The 26,032-nt window shown below is 29.6% G+C and overlaps 1 protein-coding gene across 5 annotated transcripts in view; it reads left to right on the forward strand.

Annotated features, from left to right (window-relative positions):
- Positions 1 to 17,099: 17,099 nt before the first annotated feature.
- The window catches only part of LOC107456994 (ribosome biogenesis protein BMS1 homolog), a 44,317-nt gene continuing 35,384 nt past the window's right edge, over positions 17,100 to 26,032 (forward strand). For 4 of the 5 annotated variants that reach the window (XM_043047853.3, XM_043047854.3, XM_043047855.3 and 1 more), the window contains exons 1-5: positions 17,100 to 17,266; positions 18,410 to 18,623; positions 20,893 to 21,083; positions 24,245 to 24,324; positions 25,233 to 25,421. In XM_043047853.3, the coding sequence (XP_042903787.2) occupies positions 18,454 to 18,623; positions 20,893 to 21,083; positions 24,245 to 24,324; positions 25,233 to 25,421 (630 nt within the window). In that variant the 5' untranslated portion in view covers positions 17,100 to 17,266; positions 18,410 to 18,453. Of the gene's footprint in view, positions 17,318 to 18,409; positions 18,624 to 20,892; positions 21,084 to 24,244; positions 24,325 to 25,232; positions 25,422 to 26,032 lie in introns of all 5 variants that reach the window. The other variant, XM_087153978.1, reaches the window with a different exon arrangement.

Consider the following 26,032-nt stretch of genomic DNA (forward strand, 5'->3'; position numbering starts at 1 on the left):
ATTAAAGGTAATAAATATGTTGTACACAGGTTGAAACTGATAACCATTTTTAAGAAAGCTTTCAAAAGAAAACACTTTTAAAATTAAGAAACTTTTATTGAAAACAAAAAGTCTTTATACTATAGTTTTGATGATATTTCTCAGTTATGTGAGACAACGAGAACAACTAAATTTTAGAAAAAAAATGACTCTACCACTCTACTATTTAAATTTTATTTTACATTATTTACTAACACTTTCATTTGTCATGCTTGCCAAAACAAGATCCTTAGAAAAATAACCTGTGCAAGATGGTTCATCCGGAATACCAACTCTATCACAGCATATATACAAGCTAAACGCAGATTTTTTCGATAAAGCCATAGAATGTAAAACAGCAAATTTTAATGAAATCTTTAAATTTGAAAATTATATCAAAGATAAAAACTACAGACCAATAGCTGCACATTTCACCTCCGACGCCTCATATCATAACTATCAAAACAAATAATTTCATCAACCTTTCTGAAAATAACGTTTACTCATGCTGATACAATTCTGAACAACTCCAAAATCAAACAAACACAGTTTAGAGCAAGCTGCTCAATTTATTTTTGATTCCTTTTTAGTTATTCAAGCAAAGAGCTTGAAACATTCATAAAAGCAACTCCATTGCCTGCTTACCTCATTGCTCAACCAAAACTGTTCAAAAATTCCAGATGAATGGGATAGGGGCCGCTTCGCGGCCCAGGTGCCCAGTAAAATCTAAACACTAGGACTAGGACTATTTGTTTCATGCTGAGTTTATAAAATAATGTAATTTTAAATCACTAGCTGAAACAAGCCTAGTGTAAAAGAATGAAAAATAAAGATGCTTACTTGTTCCAATTTGTGGAAAGTACTTTCTAGTGGTAACAGAATTTAAGTAATTTTCAATTTAGCATTTTTAAAAAATTTTCCACGACTACAGGCCAGCCAACTACTACGCTTTTTGTAAAATATTTTATAGAGTGGTAGACATTTTATAACCAAAGCTTTCAGAATTTTTGGCAATTTTGCCAACATTCTAAAGGCTAGCCCAAGTGTTTTGATTTTATTGGGCACCTGGGTCGCGAAGCGACCCCTATCCCATTCATCTGGAATTTTAACACTGTTTTGGTTGAGTATTGAGGAGCAGGCAGTGGAGTTGCTTTTATGATTGTTTCAAGCACTTAGCTTGAATAAGTAAAAAGGAATCAAAAAATAAAATGAGCAGCTTGCTCTAAACTCTTTCGCGTTTCATTATCTCCGATATGGAACAGTCTCATTGCAAAGAAACAAGCTCATGGTTCTCATTGATTTAACGTTCTAGTAAGTTAAAATGTTAAATAACTTTATATTTATTTTTTGGTAAAAACTGTATTTTATTTTGAAGGGTTGCTTAAATACAATTAAATTAAAATTAATAAATCAAAATAATCTGTTTGTTTGTTTGTAGTTCATTTACGTCGCACTAGAGCTGCAGAATGAGCTATTGGCGACGGTCTGGGAAGCATCCCTGAGAATGATCCGAAGACATGCCATACAATTTTGATCCTCTGCAGAGGGGATGGCACTCCCACTTCGTCAAAATGATCTAAAATATAAACAATTACCCCCTCCCCCCCTGTGGGCCGCGGTAAAATTATTAAACGTTGACAGGTCTGTAGTGATAAAAAGGTTGGGGAACACTGCAGTAAGGCATTTAGCTACCACTAGAATAAATTTTTTACAAAAAGCGTAAGTTGGCAGCCCTGCTTTTGGAATTAAGACAATTTTATTTTTAACGAAAAGTCTTTACAATAGTTTTTACGAAATTTTGCAGTTATGTGAAGCAACGGGAATATCTAGATTTTATAAAAACAAGAAGAAAAAACATTATTTTTTATTAATTATTATCAGTGCGTAAACTGATTTTTCATCAATTATGTCTTTCATTTTTCCAAAATCAATTATTGTACTTATCAAATCATGTTTTATCATTTTTTAATTTAAGCCTACTATCAATATTTCTAATGTTATGTAAAAACGTCAATTTGTCATATTGAATTTTCTATTGTTTTATTATTTCTCAAGCAAACGGCTTGATTTTTCATGGCCACAATGTTTGCCAAATCAATGCATTTTACCATACTGTATGTAATTTAATTATGAATGTGATAGGGGTCGCTTCGCGGCCCAGGCACCCAGTTTATTTAAAAAAAGCAAGCAAAATTTGATTTCATTCTGATTGAATGATTTAATCATAAAACACTTGCTGAACCAAGCATAGTGCTTAACCTGTTTTATCCCGACTTTTCATATTGAAGTGATCCAAAAAGTGGTTTTATGAAAAAAGTGGTATAGTATCTTATTCAACTAAATGGCTAATATCAATTATTTGTTACCATTTCAGTTCGAAATGTCCCTGCACCTTATAGTTATACATCTAGTGATAGAAACTTAAATCACTAATAAATTATGGTGGAAGGGAAACTTTTAATTCTCCTAGATAAAAGACACAATTGTCCTACCACAATATATGTTTTTGAAAAAGGAGGCTGTCCTATAAATATGACGCTGGGCACTAACAGGTTAAGTTTGTTGGTAGGAAGTAGTGGTACAAGCAGATATGCAATGCAAACTCGTTCCTCTTTGTTAAAGATATTTTCTAGTGGATATTTTCTAATTTATTATTATTTTTCTTCAATATTGTTTATTACTTTATTTACTTCACCGGATTATTATTTTTTTTTAATTTTCTTTGAGCAGTATATTTTTAAGCAAATCAACTGTTTTAATGTGGACCATCCATTGATGTTGGCAAGTTCATATCACGTCCGCAGGTCACCATTGAGGGGATTTAATTTATCGACTATGTCAACCTTCATCTATCAAGAGGTATCTTTTGATAGATGAAGGTTGACATAGTCTAAGATTAAATCCCCACAAGCTCCATAGCGATAGCGAATCTGTTGGCCCAACTATAGTTCCATAACGAAAAATAAAAACATTACTGTTTGTAATTGTGATTTGGTTGACGCGTGAAAATTATCATCGAAGAGAATAAATGTTGGCAGGTACGGGACCATATTTTCTAGATTGCGGATATCCCCATATCTTGAGGGTCCAGAATCGATCCAAATCTAATGAAAATAAATTTCACTTATTCAGAGACTTTTTTTTTTGTTTTCGTGTCTGATTTCGTATTTTAAAATATTATTCACTCTAATTAAATAGAAAATTTATGGATTAGGTTCTCGAACATACTTACATACGAACATACGAACTAACTTTTCGTGTACTAAAACTCAATCTTAAGATTGAGTTTTAGTACACGAAAAGTTAATAAGGCTCAAGCTTTTCTTAGCAATGTACCTTGAAACTCTCTATGGATGTCATGCAAAGTTTTACAAAATTGTGAGTGCAGATATTCAATTTTAAATAATATGTAAATGAGAAAAAAAAATAAAAATAAAACTATCTAAATCTGTGAATAACACTGAAGGAAAAAAATTTTCTGTTACATGAGATTTTTTAATGAGTCTTGGATATTTTCTTGATCTTGGATATTTCAAATCTGCAATTGATTTCTTTCTCCTGATTTTTTTAAATGACATTTTTTAGCCCGCTTTTTTGCCATACACGTTTAAAAACATTATTTATAACAGGAAGTCATATAAATGTTACGATGAACTTAGGAAATTATGGCATATCATCAGGATTAAAACTGCATAGGAGCCTACTCCCGGAAATATCATCATACAATCCCTATTTTGAACTGTTCCTCAACAGGTCATAAATGAAAAACGCCCCTAGGCACGGCATTTCCGGGCATGGGCCCTATGCAATTTTAAACCTGATGTGATTTGTTCTATCTACCCTAGAAGTTTGTGGCAACATTTATGCCATACCCTATTGTTTTTAAACTTGTACATTTCGATAAAAAAATTGACCAAAAATGTCCTTTAAAAAGCTTATAGCTTAGAGAGAGAAACCGTTAGCAGATGTGCAATCAGCATTGCGAAAGTATCTAAAACTTGTCCAAAAAAAAAATCTCATGCAAGAGAAAATATTCCCTTGTACAATCTATAAAAGGTAAAAAATATACTTGTACATATATTTTGAACTTAAAAGATTACAACCTAAGTATTAGTTAAGTCTATTATTTTATGCTATAATTTAGTTTTTTGCGAAACCAATCGTTAACACAAAAATAAATAATTTAATTAAAAGCAAAATATAACAAACCTAAATGGCAATGGAAAATATTTCTGTATAAATGTTTTTCTTCTAACCAAAGCGGTTTCCTCAACCACAAAATATGTATTTATTTTTCTCAAGTGGCAATTTAATCAACTTAGAAGTCTTTTCTGAAATTTAGAATTCCTATCATTAGCATTTGTAAGATGTTTATTTGTAATTCTCAGAAAAATTGGATAGGTGAATGCTTTAAGCGTGTCAGAATCACAAACAAACCGCAGCCCGAAATCTGGTACAAGGCTATCGACTTAGAATAAAATTACATCTTCGAATCCATGAGCATTTCTATGTATTTAGATAGAAGACAACATTACTTTCATTGTGACTTTTCGAATAATTACTTTTAAAACCGGTCAGGGTCCATAAAAATTGGATTGGATGTTAATCCTGGAAAAGGATTTTCGTCAAAAATGTTGAAAAGCTATTTTTAAGCGATTAATTTTTCCTCATTTTTTTCGATTTGCAATTTTGTATATAAATTATGTTTCGTAGATAAATTATGTCAAAATAAAGTTGTTTATAAAATAGACTAAGTACTAAAATATAGTAAAACGTCGAAACTAATAAGGTATCGATGAATTTAAAAAAGTTTAACTATCGATTTGATCAGAAATTCGGAGAAAAAATAAATAAAATGACACTGTACAAAAATGAAATAGATCCCTTTTGCCGAATAATGCACCGACGAGGAATCTGCGTCATATTTGCCTGTGGAAATTTTTGAAGTTGAAAGGTTGTTTTTTTTGTTGAAATAATCGAAAATAATTTTAAGGAATTATACATTTCTAAAAAGTGGGTGAATTAGGACAGATAAATTCCCATTGTAACCATATTTAAATAGTGTCCTCCCATATAAATTTCTATGGTTACCATAGGCTTATGGTATCTTTCCATATAAATTTCAATTTTGTGATTGGTTCATAAGGGAAATAATTAAATTAAATCTACATTTATCTTTTTAATGATTTTTTATCGACACAATCATTAACATTGAAATAATATTTATACATAATTGCAAGCTTTCATTTTAACCAAAAGGTTTTATCCATTTAAAGTAGTAGAGAATGTTATAGCATATCCTTTTTTTTCCAGTAAATAAATTTGTCTCACACCATTCCCTTTGCATTTTTTAAAAACAAAATTGTTTTTTTTTAATAAAAGAAATGGTAGTTTAAGTATTTTAATATTATGATTTATTTCAAGAGACTAGATATTGCTATACATCAGTGTTTGCCAAAGTGTGGTACGCGTACCCCCTGGGTTACGGGAACAGTTTAGCAGGGGCACGCGTTCTTATGCGACATGTCTTGCAACAAACGAAATTTTCAAAAAATTTTGTTTAAAAGCAAATCTAGCTGTGAAGATTTACGATTTTCTATTAGCCATTTTTTTCACAGTTAACAGTTAATAATCAGTGGTGTCAACAGCCAGTTGTGATTTTTAACTTTTGCGCAATTTTTTTATAGTAAAAAATACATTCATTTTTTTATTAGTGGTACACAGCGCTACGAAAAATTTAGAAAGGGTACACAAAAGTCATAAGTTTGGGAAACACTGCTATACATAATACGTATTTACCCTTTGACGGTTAGGGAAATGAACAGTTTTCGTTCACTAATTCGCGCAGTATTACGAGAGTAAACAGAAGTCTAAAGTGACAGCTGTTGTCCCCCGCCGTTCTTCCGAAAATGTCACCCTTCTCTGGTGATGCCGTAGATAGCTCGCCTCACTCGTTTTAAAAATTTCTTAAATTATTTGTAATACATAAATAACAGTTTTTAAGTACTTTGAAATAATTATTATATCGTAAATTATAAATGATTATAATCAATTATATAAGTAATAATAGTTAACTATAAATATAAGACAAACATTAAATTGAAAGGACTAAATAAATACAACTAATGTAAAACTTCATGAAGCATTTAAATAAAGTAATTAAATAAAATTCTTTTTGTACACGTTATGAAAAAATTACAGTAATTACCAAAAAATCTTTAACAATCATAATCATCATCATAATTATCTAACTTTCGCTTTTGTGTCATTTTACTTTACTTTGTGTCATTTTACTTGCTCATTTTGGAGCGATTTTTAGGGTGTTTACCCTAAAAATCGCTCCAAAATGCGCATAACAAGAACAAGGTAAAAAAATAAAATGTCCCCCCTTCATAATGAAAATAAATTCATGGAACCCGTTCTGACATCTGTAGACAGTAAAAACAAACTACATTTCGCGAGTAGGATTCGTTTGTAACTTAATCAATGCAGAATAATAATGGCAAACCAGCTCAGCTCGTCAGCGCGCATTGGGGAAAAATTTTACTACGCGAGTAGTGCTCGTTTCTAATAATTTCGTCCGAAGTCTTGCTCCCAAACAGAACTCGTTTGCGCGCATTATGAAGCACGATTCGATTGCGAGCCCAACACGTTCATAACCATCAAAGGGTTAAGTTTAGCAATGTTTATATTTGGATTTGAATTCTAGGTGCAATTTATTTTTGAAGGTAAAGAGTGTTGTTGTTACTTATGTCACCTGCCAATATCAACAAGCCTGCTTGGGAATGAAGCGAATTTTTAAGTCAGAAGGTGCGTTTCTTTGGTTTCTTTTTTCTTTCAGTGACGTCTGTGGCTAAGAATACGACTTCAGTCACACACAAGTCATAGCCTGTTATTGATTTGTTATGGGATTGTAAACTTCGTGACACCGACAGATTTAAAGTGCACCAGTCATCATTTAATACACGGGGAATCTTCGCCCGATGGGATTCGAACTTACGTTCTTTCGAACACGACCCCAATGTCCTACCTACCAGGCTATTCTGGTCTTAAAGTAGTAGTTAGCAGAAAGATATATCCCATGGAGAAAAACAAAAATCTGTACTAACGTTCTCTTTTGGTAAGTGTTTTTCTTATAAATACCACTTTTTAATACCAGGCATCGATAGCCTGGCTTAACATCTCTTCATTACTCTTATAGAGAAACTCAAAACATGCCGGAATATAATATTCCGAAAAATAACTCAAGCAAGATGGTTTATCCGAAATAAGAACAGACATCGCGATCTCAACATTGATTTTTTAGATCATCATATTGGAAATTTTTTGATAAATTGTGATGCCGTAGGATTTAATGAAAGTTAGATTTTGAAAACTTGAGAGACGACGTAAACCTCAAGCTAATTGCAGATTATATTTGTAGCGGTGCATCTTTATCGCTTTATTTAGAATACAAAATATTTAATTTTCCTTCAACTCCACTTTGTTTTATTATCGTATTATCCTATGTTTCAATTACTTCACGACTATGGATGGTGTTTTCTACACTAATGAATGCTGCCAGCTCCATACCGCCTATACTTCCGGGTTACTGTTTCCGGTGTATTTTGAAGCCATTTGGCTCAAAACGTGATCAAATTTACTTTGATTACTTATTACTTGTGTTTACAATGCTAAAGCTGCTATCACTAACGTAAGATGGTGCACGGCTTACAAGAACAATAATAAACAAATGGAAAGAGGCCAAATCAGGAAGCAGCCAAAGCGAGTTATTCAAAATCTAGCAACCATGTCACTTTTTTAACAATATATATATAAATAACTAAAACAAATTTTCACTTCAAACTCACCAGAATTACTTAATAATATTAATATCTTATGAAATACAGCAGATTTGAGCTCAGAAATTATTTAATTTACTTCTTTTATTGAAAACAAAATTATCCGTTTGAAAATATCGCCTCGCAGAACAAGCTGTAGTAAGTAGTTGCAAACTTTCTAACCGGAACTAGAGCAGGTATTGAGCTCAAGATTGTTATTGTTTACATTTATATTGAAAACACCATTCACAGATCGCATCGTATGATTTTGAACTTACTTGGTTCAGGCACCCCTTCTTACGTTCTAATTTATTTCCTCATTATATCGACCCATTATCGATTAATTCAAAATCGATGAATCAGTTAATGCTGCTTCGCAACCGCGCACTGAATTTCACGTTATTTCCAACGCTCCAACTGCCTCAGGCACCCAAATAAGTTTTAATGATGATGATGATGCTAAGCATTGATATATGTATAAATACCATGATCTATATATATTTTGAGCAATTATATATAAGACCTGATAACAATTAATTTTTAAGTGATGACAATATTAAACAAACTTTGCTTGCCCTAATTGTACTTACAAATATTTAAAAATTGCAGGCATCTACAATTTTAGATATCTTTCAGAATTGGAACAAATTCAGATTTTGGAAGAATATTTAAAAGGGAACTAACGACCGAGAAAAGAGAACTTTTCATGGTTAGCCCTAAGGCAATGAGAGTCGATCTGTCTCAGCCAGTGTATATATCGTATCAAGAATGTGATATTAGAGGGCAGGGCCAGTATGGAACATTCAGGTTTAGAACGGAAATAGCATCATAATGTCAATATAAAAGAATGCCGACTTTTGAAAAAAAAATTTCCATTATTTTCTACAAATATTTTAAGATGTATTTCAGACATTCCGGATTTAACACTCGTTTACGATAGCGATTAAGATATTGCTGATGAATCCCCTGCCATTATAAGGTTAAAAATATTAATCACAAGAAAAGAGAAGTTTAATTTAAAACTAAACTTTTTTTTATAATTTCGTAATCTAGTTTTAGATTCCCAACGATGCTTCAAACTTTCCACCTTTTGTAGTTCCCTCTCTCTGTCTCTTTATATAAAGCCTAGTGAGAGGTCTTCTACGGTTATTCATTGACTTTATGTTGCCAAGTGAACTTGGATCCTTCTTCCACTCCAAAAGCAGTCAGAAACATTCGTTTGTATCTTTTATCCACTGTAATCTTCGAAATTAAAACACTTGGTAAAATAAATTAATGTTCTATTGTTAAAAAAGTCTGAGATAAGAGCTCCGATGAATTACAATTTTTCAAAAATATCACTGTTACTCTATATTCTCTCAGCTCTTCAATTTTTAATTTATTTTTCCGAAAATAAAATAGTATTACAATTATTTTCTTTTAAAAACATACCAAGTAATTCAAGAACAATATTAAAATTGCATTATATACCTTTAAAGTATGGAATTACCAACACCGGTGAACGATTTTTTTTGTAGCATTTAAGCAAATACTTGATCTTTTTTTAATTCGGATTCTGTGATTTCAAATCTCAAATTAGTTTCGCACCTAAAGCTACTCTTTTTTTTTAAAAAAAATATTGTTTTTAGACTATTTCTTAATGACGTGTACAAGTTGTAAATCGTTAGATATAACAAGGTGTCATTTAAATGTTGCGACCAAGTTCTAGGGTAATTAAGGCACATGATCAGGATTAAAATTGCATAGGAACCCATGTCAGGAAATGTCCTTGTACACGTCAAGTCGTTTCCTATTTTGACCTATTCAGAAGCCCACGAAGAAACGGTTCATAATAAAGAAGCGCCCCTGTAAGATAAGTTTGCGAAAAAGTTTGTCATGGATCAGGAAAATATCGGGAAGTTCCGGGGATATATTGGAGTCAGCGCCGTTCCTGGCGGGTATGCAGCGAATGCCCCGCACGCAGGCGCCCAATTTAAGGGGCGCCAAATTCAACTATTCGAAAAAAATCAAATTATAGCAAATTATTAAAAATCAAATTATAGCAAAGCTGTAAACTTTGATTACAGGAAGAAACAGTAAACTAATATAAGAAGTAACTTCTACACTTTGCTTCTACACTGGAATTTATGACCTATATTGTACGTTAATAGTCTATTTTATTTGATGTCGAAAATAAATTTTCTGTCATATTTTTTCGTTGTTTTATTTTATTACGCCCATTTTCATAATCAAGCACTTACACTAAAGTGACTTTAGTCTTTAAGGAAACTATTCAGTTTAAAACTCAAACTAAAAATGGTTATGAAAATTGGCCTTATAATCAGAATTTAAGCATAGTATATAGGGGCGCACAAAATTATTCTTGCACGCAGGCGTTCGCCACCCCAGGAACGGCACTGATTGGAGTTCAGGAAAATATCGGGGCAGATGTTCTGGAGAACTATCCTCAACCTCCCAGATTATCCCAAGTATCGAGCTGTTGCTGCTTTGTCACTAAAATGATGAGTGAGGATCACCTTTTATCTCTGCAGGTTTTGGAGGAAGAATGCATCTATGGTTATTGGGAGGCTAGTGAACTTTTATCTATTTTTACGGAACAAAGGCAAAGTTTTGAAGGAATGTTAAGCATCTGGACTAACGTCCCTTTAACTATTTTTAATAAACACTGTGGTGATGAATGAGCTTTGGTAACAATGGTAACATTGAAGCTTTGCATTAAAAGCAATAAAGAAAATCAAAAGTGTAAGTTTTTTTTCCGAATTGATTTTTTTTTTGTTTTTTTTTTTTGTTATAATTATTTTCTATATCATACGCTTTTTGCCCGAATAATCTTAAAAAAATACTAATTTTCCTTGGGCTTAATTTTTAAAATATTTCCGCATAATTTATATACCTAACGATATTATTCGACCCGTTGTTTCAAAGCAAAAAAAAAATAACTTTAGAAATCAAAGTTACAGGCACTAATATAAGAATTGCAATTTTGAAACGGCAAACAAAAAAGAAAGCGCTTTTTTGACTTATTCCAATAATTTTTAATCGATTTCAAAATTTTCTACATATCGTTCAACACTCTGTCGATTTTTCTTCTTTTTTTTTAAAGTCAACCGGACAATAACTTCCCCAGTAAGTTTTTCTCTCCAACTTAAGCAAACATTACTTTTCGGATTCATTGGATGTTATTATGATAGGATGTTTACTTTTCTTTGAATTTCTTCAGCTAACATTTTTTTTTTTAAATCTGCATAACAAAAAAAAAAAAAAAATATCTCTCATTGGATAAAAAACAGCTCTTTCTAACTAACATTTCTCTCTTTTCCTCTTCGGGGCTTTAAATAGTGGGAAACAAAACCATCTTCGCACTTTTCTGCAAATTCATTGATTCAGTTTTTAATGAAAATTTTTAAATCATTTTGTTTTGTGTACTCTTTTTATTTTTATTTTTTCTAGTCTTTTTTGCTAATGTTTTTATTCTTATTTATTTATTTATTTATTTTTAAATTTTTTTTTTGTTTATTATTATTTTTCTTTTCTAAATTTGACATGCCCTTTTAGTATGTATTTCTGTTTAAATATCCAACATTGTTTGATATCATACTTACGTCTGTAAGCCTCGTGTTGTACTTTTTCAGTGGTGCACGAGGAATCTTTTTGTTCTTGAATAAAAAAATCAAAAAAAAATCATAGAAACATATATTTTTTCAGGATAGAGTAACATATTAGAGTAGCTTATCATCAGTAACATATGACTATTCAGTGCCTTCAACCCAGCATTCTGTTAATGGGCATGAGTTTTCGTTTATTGAGGCATTTTGCTAGCAATTAAACAGACTAATGTTTGTTAAATGATATTTTTTTAACTAAGAAAATATCTTCTGCTCTCGCCTTGCATTTCAGTTATAGGAATTTAGAAAAAAATAGCACATTTTACTTAGCATAAAAACACGCTAAGTTTTTGCTATTGGTATTGAAACAGTGAAAGGATGAAAGAAAGAATAAATGATGAAAATGATTGCCGTTTTTAAAAAATTAAATCTTTTCTCGTATGTTGTTTAAAAGTAACAAGCATATAAAATAAATAGTGAAAACTTTATTTAGTAATCTACTTTCTTACACAATATGGTAGTCTGAAAAATCAAAACATTTCTTTTCAAAATGCTGCAGAGCAGAAAAATTTCGCATAAAATAAATAGATAATTAGATGAAATTCGTAAAAGTTTTCTGGTCACGCATTGCATTAAAATTTGACGAAAATTGAAAGAATTTTTTTATAAATACTACTTGAAATTATACAATTAATATGCTAGATTTTTAATACTTTTTTATGGCTTCTTTAAAGCAGAAAAAAAGATAAATAAATAAATGATACACTTTAAATCAATATTTCAATGGACACCAAAATGCATTCACTTCTTCGCGTAATTCCGTCCAATTAATTAACACAATTTTGAATTTAAATTTCTGTACGAATTTCATGAAGAAGTTTGATTGAATCACAACGGATTCAGCATTTTATTAGTTTGGGGGGCCATTTTGTTTACAGTCCCGCAATGGACTGATCGTTAAGACACGTTTCCCAGCAGATCACCGAAGTTGTATCGGTCTGCGTGAGGACCGCGGGTGTGTGGTATTGGTCCTCGCTGTTCTACCTTAAAGAGCTCGACTTCGCGTGCAGGTCGTCGGACTACCGAAGCGGGGGTGCCATCCCCTCTGAAGAGGATCAAAATTGTCATGGCATGTCTTCGGATCATCCTCAGGGGTCTTTCCCAGACCGTCGCCAATAGCCCACCGTGACGTAAATTAACTACAACATTGTTTTCAAAATATTTATTTGTATACTAATTTAGAAAAAAATTAATATCTTAAAAAATAAATGCATTTAAATTGTCTGACTCAAACATACTTCGTTACAAGAATTTTTATATGAGCAAAAGCTATCTTTCTTACTTTTGCATTATTGTTTTTTTTTTAATTGATATAAACTTGGCGAACAAAGAGCACGGGGCGAGCTCATATGATCAGAAAGTCGCGTCCCCAATCGTGGTTGCCGGGAAGTGTTGAACCAGGCAGACTCCTCAATTCTGCTTTTAACATGTAAAGTCTATGGCGGGCTTGTCATACTTTGAATCGATTTTTCTTGTTTAAGAATCGGAGTGATCAATTAAAAAAAAAAAATAAAATACTAATCATTTTTTCAATCTCTCCTATCCACGAAAATGCAGGTCAATTTTTTTAATCTTTATTACTTTTTGTAATATTGCCTTTGAAACTCAAGTCACTTTCTACCTTTGAGTAAGGGAGGAAAGCAACTTCCACCCCCAAATTTCTCCAAGAGACGATTGCAAACTAATCTTCTCCCTAGGTGGTCTTGCTCCCTCCCTCAAAAATACTACTCTGTTCAACTCTTTTTGAAAATCTTTCTCTCTCTCTGTCCTTTTGAAGAACTGATATGGGGGGGGGGGCGTTTTAAAAACCGATCGCTTACTTTTTATTTAGAGGCTTGTAATTTATTATAAAAATTATATTCGCTGATAATTCGTTCATTCTATAAACATTTTATTTATTTAGTAGTAATATTTTTCTTGTTTTTATTCATTTTGAGAGTGGAATTTATTTTTTAAATACATTATCCCCCCCCCCTTTTTTTAAAAAAAAACTTTTTCTCCTTGTTTTTTAAAGATGTTTCAGAATTAAAGAATTTTGCTTCTGAATAAGGTGAGATTAATTAAAATCGAGACAATGACGTAAAGATCTTCCAGTATACTATAAAGCATCACAAAACTGCAGTTTTCCCTTCTTTTAAAAAAAAAAAAAATATATCGTACACTCATTTGTAGGTTAAAAAAAACTTTTACATTAAAAAAATTTAAAAGGTTGCAATTTTCTCATTCCATAAATAGTTTTAATTACTCCAATAGCTGGGATAGTTTGTTTTTCCACGATAAGGAAAAAAAATAGCTAGTACACAAGACCAAACATCATCCAAACATGAACAAGCACTTAGCCCTGTTTTTTGGGCTTTAATGTAAATACACATGAACACTAAAGTATTATGAAATTTCTATTTAAATCAGTAAATGAAGAAAAATATGAAAATATACGCATGTATTGTAAAATTCTTTAAAAAAAAGGACAAAAGTAAAAAAACATTAGTGGACTTAATATTCACGAGAGAAAAATACAAAAGGTATCACAATATAATGAATCGTGCTGCTTAGGAACGCAACACTGAAAATATTGAAACCAGTTTGATTGCCAGAGGAAATAGAAAGAATGAGAAATGTGATTATTATAAACACGACAAAATTTCATCACGATAAATTAAAAAATAAAAATAAGTTGCAATACTTAGAGTTAAGCTTCTCTTTGCTACTTCAGACAGTCAAACTGGTTTTGATGTTTTCAGACCTGGTTCCTTAGTTGATTCACTAGATTTTGAAACTATTAATCTTTTTTTTTGCTTTAACATTAATCAGTAATTCCTAATTAATACATTTTTTTAAAACTTTTTTTCGCAATATTTTAAAAATATATATTAAGAGTAGTAGTTATGCAATATCTTATGTATTTAATAACGAGAAATTTTTCGAATTCATATTAAAAGTGTGTAATGTAATTTTTATTCACAATTGCTCGCTAGAAAAATGTATGTAATCAATGTGTTATTTTAATTTCTCTTCCCTGACCTTCCTTTGACATTCACGGAGAAGAGTTTTCTGAGTAGAAATTTCTGCGCTGCAAACTTTAATACGTGTAGTTATAGTTAATTAAAATATAAGAAAACTAACCCGCATTAGCATTACATGGAGAAGAAAAACACGAAAACCTCCCAAGGTTAGCCAGCATACCATCTATATGAATATATCTCCTAGATAACCATAATTTTCTGTATTTGATAAAATTTTGTAAAGTAAACTTGTCTCAATCTGTTGTTATGTTGTAAGTTTTAATGAAAATCAATAAATGCCTTTTCTTTCCAAAATTTCGGTACCGTACTTTTTTATAAATTAATTTCGATTATTTTGATAAATCTTTCTATTAATTACAGTGAGCAGCTTCACAAATCTATATATTAAAATTTAAAATAACATAGAATTGTTTTATTTTGTTGTCTTTAATGATCCATCGAAATGATCCATTAGGAAAATAAATTTTAACTGTCACTTCAGCTTATTAGTCGAAAATGTTATAATTTATTCTTACGACAGAAATGATGGTATTTTTAATGAACCCTCAAAACTGAAATGAAAGAGTAACATCAATTTTCTTATAATTTTACTTCTACGTTCAGAAAATTATAAAGCTTATCAAGGATAGTTTTTAAGGAACTTCTTAGAAATAGGTTATACTTTTGTAGTTATTTGTTTGTCCTTTTATTTACGACATGTACAAATAAAATGCTTTTATTCCCCACTTTTACCATTATTCTTTGTTAATATTATTATGGTAATAATAATTTTAAGTTGAAGACTTAAAATTAAAAATGAAGTTCCTTTATTATATAAAGTAATCACAAGATATTACTTGATAAAAATTATTTGATAAAATATAAATGCCGTTTAACAACCAAAAGCTGATAAATAAATATATTCGCTTTTTACTAAGTTATATTTTCCTTTATTCCTTTAAAATAAACTTCATATAAAACTGCACTCTCGAAACATGCAGTTTAATAAATTTATATTAAATACCTGCTTTAGATCAATAAGGATTTTTTTTTTTTTTTTTTTTTTTTTTGTATTATTGTTAAATAACATCTTGGGCGATAAGTTCTTAAAGTAACTATAAGTAGAAATAATGTAAGTAAAACTGATAAATATGAGTTTGTGGGTGAAATTTTAAATGTATCCGAGCTAAATTATTAAAATAAGTTAAGTAATATAATCGGAAACTAGATCTGTCTTAATATGATTTAAAATTTTGTGATCATTAAATCGAATAAGTTTTAATTTTGATGTTTCACTTTTGTTTGTGACAAATAACAAATATCCCCGGTGTTTATTTTTTTAAGATCGAATCATAATTCCAGTTCGGAGTTATTTATACAATAATTAATGTAGTTAGCAAAAGTAATAATTAAAATAAAGTGAGTTTCTAGTGAAGGTTAATTTAGTTAATTCAAATTGCGAAATTCAAATATTTAAGTCTAAATCAAATTTACATAGTAAGCAACCATATTTGCTTAAACAGTGGATTAAATGTCAACATAGTTTTTTAAAGTGGTAGAATTTAATTACTTTCAAAACGGTGTAACAATCTTCAAAAAAAATTGAAAAAAATTAATTAAAATTAAAGAAAAGGTTGTGAAAAATATTTGTATTTGAATTGTAATTTAAAGAAAAAAATTTAATAAGTAATAAAAATATAAAATCTTGAACTCAAGGTGTTACTTTAACATAAAAAGTTTTACAAATTGGCAAATCAATTTTAAAAAAAATTAAAAAACTTTATTTGATTTGTAGAGAAAATATAAATTTAATTTAATGTAGTTACTTTATATGAATTACTTTCATATGACTACATAGTAAACTTTTACAAATTTAAATACTCTGGTTATTATTAGATCTCTAAATAATCAAATCAAAATAATAAACAATTCAAGATATAATTAGAAAAAGTGTATGTTAAATAAAATTATAGAACCATTTTGAAAATAAATAAAGCCGTTTTAGAGTTAAAAAAAATATTTTTTAAGTTTTTCTTAGAACGAGAAAAAGCATAATATAACATGTTGAGTGAGTTTCTTATGATATCTTTTGAAAGCTAGTTGACCCCCGCAGGTTGCAATCCCCCTTTTCCGTGACAGTGGTTAGTCGATTAGTCTCGGGTTACTTAACACCCCAGGAAGTACACGTACTCCCACCAAAAATGTAGGGGAGACAGTGGAACGGGTTTTGGAGGTGCTCTATATTTCGGGCCGAACTCTTACTGAAGGTTAGAAAGGAAATGGAAAGGCCTTCTCAGAGTTTCCTTTGGCCAAGGATATAAAAGTAAAGCCTACACGAGTAATACACGGGGCTCACAAAAAGAAAACGCCATTCTCACTGCTTACGATTGACGCATTTTTGATTACCATCAGGGGAGAATGAAAAACCTAATTGGCGAAACAATTTCTACTGCGGAAAACTCACCAATCAGATTCTCCGTTTTTTTCTTTCTTTGACGCTGGGCGGTGCGTGAATTGCATAAAGTGTGAACAGTGCCTTCGATAACTAAGTTAGATAAAAGCGTTAACTTATTTTCCAAAACAGGATAAATCTTGACAACTCAGTTAATTCTATCTTTCTGAGTTACCTGCGACCGTATGAAGATTATTTATATTCTCGATATTTTGTTTATGTATAATTTTTCACGTGTAATTCTTTCAAAATTTTTTCGTTGCTTCCTAAATTAAAATATGGCTTGTGAAATTTAAGCGTTTTTCAGAGGTAAAACTGAAAATATATTTTTGTTATGTGCTGTAGTTTTCTTTCTCTAAAGTATGATATTGGTTAAATTATTACGTTCTGTTTTAATTTTAAAAATTTTTTAAAAGAATTTTGTGGTATAGCTTTCAGATTTATTTGTTATATTTCCTGCTTGATTTCTATTAATATTTTTTAATTATTTTATCTTGTAGTATTCCTGAATTATACTGTTATCTCTTAAAGATGGGTATACACTCTAATTGTATGCTACAGGCATATTTTCCCTCGAATTTTGGCTATAAAATATTGTTAAAAAGTTTTAATATATTAAGTGACATCTTTAAGTACTGAATTTATGCTAAGTTTAAACAATTTTCTTTGTTCGAGTGTAGAATTGGGTGCCTTTTTGAATGGGCAGTCAGTGAAATTTGTAGCTTTTATAACCGTCGTTGAATAGTCGATCCAATTATAGTCGACCGATTTTTGTCGGGGTTTATGACTACCTATATTCAGCTTATTAGCCTTGTAATTTTAAACCCAATCCAGAAGACAAGGGAACTCCTGGATCAAGTAATAAGTAATAGAAGAAATTAATCTTTGTGGAGAACTTTTTGATGGAAATAGGCTGCATTCGCGTCGCATTGAGAGGACTTTCCATGGTTAGCCTGACGGCAAGGATTCTCTAACCCACGATCCGCTGACGACTGCCGATATTTTATATCAGCACTGTGATCGGTGTGAGCCGGGTGTGGAATTTGTTTCTACTAGTCATCGCTGAGAATCGAACCCAGATCACCTAATTGAGAGGCGAGCGCTCTATTCCCTAAGCCACCACGTCTCATGTAGCTTTTATTGTAAAATCTTTCACATGCCTGTTTCTTATTTATTGGGAAATCTAACTTTTAAGTCAATATTAATGTTTTCTGCAGGGGCATTGGAAAGTTCTAATTAAAAATGGCCTCCGATTAATATATTTCACCAACTTCTGTTTTGGTAACCATTAAACACTGCTTTCTTTTGTGTTTAACCTTGAAAACTTTAATTTTTTCCGAAATTTGTATTTTGTGACAAAAATGAAACTGTTTTAATATTTTCGGTACATTGAATAATTTGTTATCTGTTTCAATTGAAGAATATGACTGATATTTCTAAATTTACTTCCAGACTTTTTATTCACAAAGATAGTTGTTTGAAATTGACTGTATGCAATGGCTGATACAGAGAAAGCTGATGCCCGCAAGCCTCATCGCAAGGCCCACAGTGGCCGCAAGGCTGACAAGAAAGAGGCCAAGAAGAAACAGTTATTGGGGGACCAACATAGAAATCCTAAAGCCTTTGCAATTAATAATGTTACCAAGGCTGAAAGGAGATTTCGAAGGTAAGTAATTAATGATCTTTTAAATGAGCCTACTAAACATAAAGCAAAATAATTTATAGAGGAGAAATTCTGTTTTATAGTGTTATCAGTATTGTAAATAAAGAAGTCAATACATATATTGTAATCAGGAGTAAGTCTAGGGCAAATTTACTACAGTATAGTGGTACCTTCACAAATTCAACTTTAGGAAAACGGTAGTTTCACAAAATGCTTTTAAAAAAGGAAATTATAAGACTCCTCCCTGCCTCTTAAATAAGTTTTTGTTTCCCAGTAAGAAACGATAAATCCTGGATTAATGATTAATTAAGCATATACGAATAGGTAGCACGTGTTTGGTCAGATAGTGTGGTATGGTAGCCTAACCGGTCGCTTATGCCATATTATCGCGAGATTTTTTTGTAGCAGAGTTTTTTTAAAATTAAGCGATGAATCGCTCCCTCTGGAAACTTTGCAAGAAGTTGAAATTCGAACATTATTCTAAACATTCGTACATTGCTCTAAATTTATTCTAACTTTTTTTATTAAAATTTTTTTTCTCTGTGAAACTTCTTTCTATATGACCCCGCAGGAAATATTGTCATAATGAAAATAACTTATAGTGCAAGTATTGTTAAGTGCATGTTTTTTTAAAATTCAAGTTGAAATTTAACAATGAACAATGATTTTTATGGATTTTTAAATTAAGATACAATTTTAAGCCCAAAATTTTACAATAGCAAAGTTATTTTTGAATATATGGGGAAAAATCTATAAAATTTTACCAGTCATAAATGATTTATATTTGTAGTGACAATTTTTAAAAATATCTTCTTACTTATCCCTATTTTTGTGTTGATTTTTTATTTTCCACAAATTATGTCTAAATTTTCACAAAATAGGTACCTCTCATAAAAACCTAGACATACCCCTGGTCATTATGTTGAAATGAATATATTTAAGCATATCTAATTGTTTTTAATTTTGCATTTTTGTTTTTATGTAAGTGGTGTAAATTGTTGATTATTGTTTACTAATATTTTTTAAAAGTAATATTTAAAAATACTTTCTCAATAGCACAGTAGGAGATCTTGATAACACATATAATCCTCGATTCTGTCTCTTTATAAGACTATTAACTTTTTGCATTATTTGTTGTAGTATTTACTATGATATTAGAATGTAAAAATCTAAGCAAATTGAAACTGATGAGTTTATCCATTATTTGTTTAAGTAGTGTATCTATTTCTGTCTTTAAATATTTGTTTCTAAAATTTTTTTGTAAAGCATTTTAATATTGGTTTATATTAAATGACTATGTAATACAAAATTCTGTGAAACAAGGTTTCAGATTTTAAGGTTTGCATTATAAAGATCTACTGTATTTAGCTATAGTTTTTAGTTGTGATATATATCTGAGTTTTATTTTTGAATTAATTCAAATTGTTTTTAACAATTTATGTAAATATTGAAAATTGTTTTTTATTGTGTTGCTGTTAGTTAGTTGTGCAATCACTTTTATGATGGATACTGAAAACGTTGAGTCACATAGGTTATAAGCTAGAATATTTATGTACTTTAATCACATTAAGTTGTGCAAAGACAGTGTCTCATTTGTTGACTGGAGCATTATTTTGGTTCTTTTCTTGGATTGTACTAATAATATTTGTAACAAAACAGAATCCTTGAGGTTTAATTTCTTTTCATAAGAAAATATAATTTGTATCCACATATTGCTCCATGGCATTATTTTATCTATTTCAGACTCTTTTCTCAATAATGCTTTAAGTTTTTTCTTTATTTTCAAAATTTTGCACCACTCTTTGATTTAGGACTTCCCAGTCAGCATGTGAAGATTTTTTGATGAATTGCTTAAGATTCCACAAAAATAAGGAGCTTTTTAGCTGAAAGTTTGTCGATTGTCTTTGGCAGATATCTTTTTCCAGCCAAATAATTTTATTTTTTTAAAAGACATATATCCGAAGCTTTACTTAATGAATAGAAGTATTAGAGCAGTTTACCATTAAACTATTTCTCTTAAAAACTTACCAGCACCTTAGCAAAAAAATTTCTGAATTTAAACTTCGCAAACTTTTGCATCACAACATTATTATGTTTATAAATATTTATTTATTATCTATGCTATTTTTATTATCTATGTTATATTTATTTTAGATGTTCATTTATTTTCTCTCTTATAAATCTTTAGACAGTATATTAATGTGGTAAAAAATATATTTTTCTTATATTCCTGTTACTTGAGAAAAATTATGTATTGTGATATTTATTCTAGAACAATGGATATAAAAAGTAAAGGTTATCATGTTCCTGCTGTTGACAAAACTCCTGCAAAACCACCTCCTGCTGTAGTGGCAATTGTTGGTCCTCCTAAAGTTGGCAAAACGACTCTTTTAAAATGTTTAGTAAAGAATTTTACTCGACAGAAATTAACTTCTATAAATGGGCCTGTAACATTAATATCAGGTATATGTTGCTTATAAAGTTATATAAATTTACTCTTTCATGAAATACGCTAAAATATTATGAAAATACTTTCTTGCTTTTAATAAAAAGTAGTTAAGGTGACCTGGGGTAATTCCTGATCAAAAAATGCAAATATCTATTTTCTAAGAAAACTATTCAAGATAGAATTATAATATTTACTGGACGTTTGAGGCTATATGAGATGAGTCATAGGCTACCCTGTTTTGTTTGAAAATCTAATTAGAATTTAAAATATTTTAAATTTTTAGTGATCAGGAATTACCCCTTCTCTTGATCCTTTCTGAGGTAATTACTGATTACTAGTTTTTATAATAAAAGGGCTGTTTAAAAATAATTATACAGTGGTAATTAACAAATAAGACATCAAGATAAAACAAATAAACCAAAAATATATGTTTAAGCAGCTAATAAAACGATTTATTTAAAAAGCAAAAATAAAGGTTAACACTTTAAATTTTCCAAAAATCTTCGTATTGTGCCATAGATTTTAGGCAAGAAGCCAAACTCATTCTCATGTTCTGCTGGAATATAAGAAAGAGTTCCCACATGGGTTACTTTTGCTGGATTTTGTAACTTCATTAAGGGAGAGTGTAAAGTTAAGTAAGGTATGTCAACAGCTCTGGCAGCAGCTCTCACACTGAAATTTTCATTTGCAATCATTAAAAGAAATTAACTAATTAAGAAATTTTAATTACTAGAACTAATTTTGCTTTCTAGAAGCTTAGTATCCTTTTTAGGCTTATAATTTCTCACCATATTTATATTAGGCTAATTTTTAAACTTAAAAATTATTCTAACAATGTACACACATAAAATTAAGATAGAAGCAAGGTGAGAGAAATCGGAACACATTTGTCTAGCATACGGTTAAAAACAAATTTTGTGATTAAATTGAGTTTAAATATATTTTACAGTCATTCCACTTGATAAATATGAACTCTTACTTAAGAAAAGACTATTAGCTATTTATTAGCTTATTTTAATACTATTTATGAAAAGAAATGACAATGATCTGGAATTACCCCAGTGATCAATAATTACCCCATCTGTAGGGGGCAACATTTGATATAGTTTCCTATAATCAATTTTAATGTTGACAGAAGATGTGAAACAATTAAACAAGAGCTTACCCTATTTTCATATCAAATAAAAGGAAAGTAACTCAAAATATTTATTATTAAGAGAAGGAGGGAGATCTTTGCAGAAATGTAAGTTTTTTGAAACCCATCTTTGAAATGGAAAATACAGAAAGCAGTTTAAAAGATACTTATTTTGTTAGATTAAACAAAAAACTATTATTAAGTAAATGTAGTTATACCTTAGTAAAGTGTACAAGCATTCTTGTCCATGTCTCAAATTTAGAAAAAAAATTATTTTTTTAAAATAAAACTTGGGTGATCATTATTTACCCCAGAAACAGAGTGATCGTGAATTACCCCGGGTCATCATACATTTAATATTTCATCTTAAATATAGACTTATAAAGTTTTTGATATCAATCGTGAGGGAAAGTTTAGCATTACGAAATCTTTGTACTTAGGCATGATTCAAAGATAATTAGCATAAAAAATATAGACTATTACCTAATGCTTTAAATAAAGAATGGTTAATTTTTTAAATCTGAGAAAGAGCATTGTGGTTATTGGTTATTTTATATTTTGATGTTTAATTTATGGGCGGAATTAAAATAATTAATCTTTGATTAAAATGATTTATTTTTGAATATTTAAAATAAAAAGCCCGCTAGGTTTATAGTGAAAGAAGACTGTTTACTAAAGAACATAACAAATTAAGAAAATTTTTAAATTCGAAAAAAAATACCACCTTTAGACATACACCCGACGCCTTCAACAAATCTCGAGCTCCATTACTCTAAAAGAATGAAGAGAAATAAGTGGTTAAAGTGAGTGAGGAAAAGAGAATAGTATTTTTATTCAATTCCTAAGAACAAGCATTTTTTTTTTAAAGAAAAAATGGTAAAACTATTGATGTTGTAAAATATCTGGCCATCCTACTCAAATACTCTTTCGTGCTTCTATAGATTTTCAATGAAGGACAGAGTTGTTTGACTTTCATAATCCAGTGTTCTTGGGTAGCTTCTGAAAAACTTTGGCTAATCTGGAAAATGAAACATTAGCCAGATGAGAATAATGCTAGAAAAATAAATTCCTTTCTCTCTAACTGGTCTGTATATAGTTTCCCACTTTGGAAAAGTTCAAAACAATTATACTTTAGAAGTTATAGAGTGTCAGAGAAGAAAAAGATATTAAACTCTTATAAAACACAAATGTTCGTCTCCAGCTTATTCTATTTTTTTTAATTAGTGACTAAGCGGATTTAATAAATAAAAAAAAGGAAATATTGCTGAAAGAAATCAATTTATAAATAATAAAAAAAAAATGTAATCTCTTTAGTATTTGTCAGCACACACACATAAAATGCCTTTGACACGCATGCATGAAATTGTGCAATGCGAAAACTGGAACATTCACACAAATTGATATATTATTTATATTTTTATATGCATTCCTTATCTAAATTGCAACGTGTGGCATACTATTTCAAATAATTTTTTGTAATAAAATCAACAGTCCTGTTTAAATTCTTTTAGTATTAGAAGAAATTCTTTTTCATCTCTCACAATTTGGCAAATATAATTGTTCATTTTGTCACCAAGTTTATGATTTTGGCGCAATGATGTGCGAAAGCGAGAACCCTTACATTATCCAATGGTCTCAGTCACGCTTGTGATAATCAAGGATAGTATTTTTATGGTATCCTATATAAAAGATTCCTATTTTTGAAATTCAGTTGTCATACACGAGTAATTTTATCGACCAATCATTATTTAAACAGGTGGGCACTATATATATATTCATTTATATATAGTGCAATATTTTATAATGAAAAAATGCTTAGGTTTAATGAAATATTAACCAAATGTATTTGAATTCTAAATTTGTTGTATTGCTTTTGTTTAATTGTTATATATTTAGAAATTCGAAAGGTTTTGATGACAAAATTTTGTTCATGTAATGACTCATCATTTAAGATAAGTTTGGTTTTATGATAATACTAATTTAATGTATTTTTTACTATTATTCCATAATGATAAACAATATTTTTTATTTTCTTTTTAGGCAAAAAGAAAAGAATTACATTCATTGAATGCAATAATGACATTAATAATATGATTGACATTGCTAAAATAGCTGATCTGGTAAGTCTGGTTTAATGTTAAATTGCATTTTGACAATTTGCATATATTTTGACTGTCAATTATTTAACTTATAACTTTGATCATAGGTTATATTTTTGCATGAAATAAGATGGCATGAAATTTTAAAATTTTTTCTTGTGATTGTTTTTTAATTTAAAAACACATACTTATTTAGAATTTCTTGTATTAAAATATTTCAATTAAATATGAATTTTTGTCATTGTTTTGAATGAATTTGTTTAGTTTTTAGTAAATTTCATTTCTTTAGAATAAAATATATGGTGATGATGAATCTCTTTTTCAATGCCTCTATATTTAATTCATGCCTTTTGTTAAAGTTTTTCCAATTTTGATTTGCAGAGTTCGTTTAAAACAATAAGCTTTGTGTTCGTAGTGAAACATAATTCTTTGAAAGGGAATTATGAAAAAAACAAGATGAAAAAGATTCTTTTTAAATCAAAATGATACAATAATAATAATAATAATTTCAAGATTTCATTGTCAGCCATCTTTATTATATGATGCTCTATTAGTGACTTTAGTAACAGATTTTGTTTTGGTTGAAGATTATATTTGTAGTAAATTGAAATTTTCATTATCTTTTCTTTTTAATCTTGCTAAATCATTTATTATAATATTTTAAATATATAGATATATTTATTCATTTATTTTAAATGTTTTTATTTATTCTTATTCATTTGAGTAAAGAAGGTTCCCTGTGTATGAGCAATTCATATTGATTTAAAATAAAATTTAAGTACCCATATTTCTACATTTACATCTTTTAGTTAATACTGACCTTCAAAATGGTTATTTTTTGTTAATTTTTGTGGAACATTATACAAAAATGATTGTGCATACTTGTTGTATACTTTACCAAAAGTCATATATGTGGATTTTGTTTTTAGGTGTTACTATTAATAGATGCTAAATCTGGCTTTGAAATGGAGACTTTTGAGTTCTTGAATATTTGTCAAATTCATGGAATGCCTCGCTTAATGGGTGTATTGACACATTTGGACCTCTTCAAGCAGAAAAAAACGTTACAAAGGACCAAAACTATGCTAAAAAAGAGATATCGCACCGAGATTCCAAGGGTATGTTTTAGAGATATTTTGATTAGTAAATATAATTCTTTTATTCATTTAGTTTTTGTGCTTATAATTAGTTTATAACTTTTGGAAGTATATAAGTATTTAATACAATATTTGTTGATATCTGAACTTTCTAATGGTTGATTTTGATAGTCAACTGGTATTGCTCACACAATTCTGAAACTACTTTAAAATGTATTTAAAAACTTACAGCAATTTCTTCAAAAAAGCTGATAAATGTATATAGTCAATTTTTTTTGTGTAAATCTATCTTTATGTACTTTTATATTCTTCTGAAAGCATTAATATTTTTGTAGATAAATAGCAAACCTCAAGTTTTATGTATTTTTTTTCCATTCATTTGGTGTCAACTATTTTGATAAAAGTAAATAACCAATTGATTTTATTTAGAATAAAATAACTCCATTCAAAACTCCTTAATTTTCCATAATCTCGAAATAATCGTTTTAAGTCTGTTCCTCCACATGTCTTATTATGCTGTGCTTTGGGAGCTTAGTGAATATTCCCATAAACTTAATGTGTAAACTCTAGTTGAGACAATTAAATTTTCAGATGAGAATATTTTAAATTTATGTAAAATTATATTTATTGTT

Source organism: Parasteatoda tepidariorum, chromosome 10 (assembly GCF_982258835.1).
Source record: "Parasteatoda tepidariorum strain Cologne lab strain chromosome 10, Ptep-v5.0, whole genome shotgun sequence".
In the NCBI taxonomy this organism is placed as follows: domain Eukaryota; kingdom Metazoa; phylum Arthropoda; class Arachnida; order Araneae; family Theridiidae; genus Parasteatoda; species Parasteatoda tepidariorum.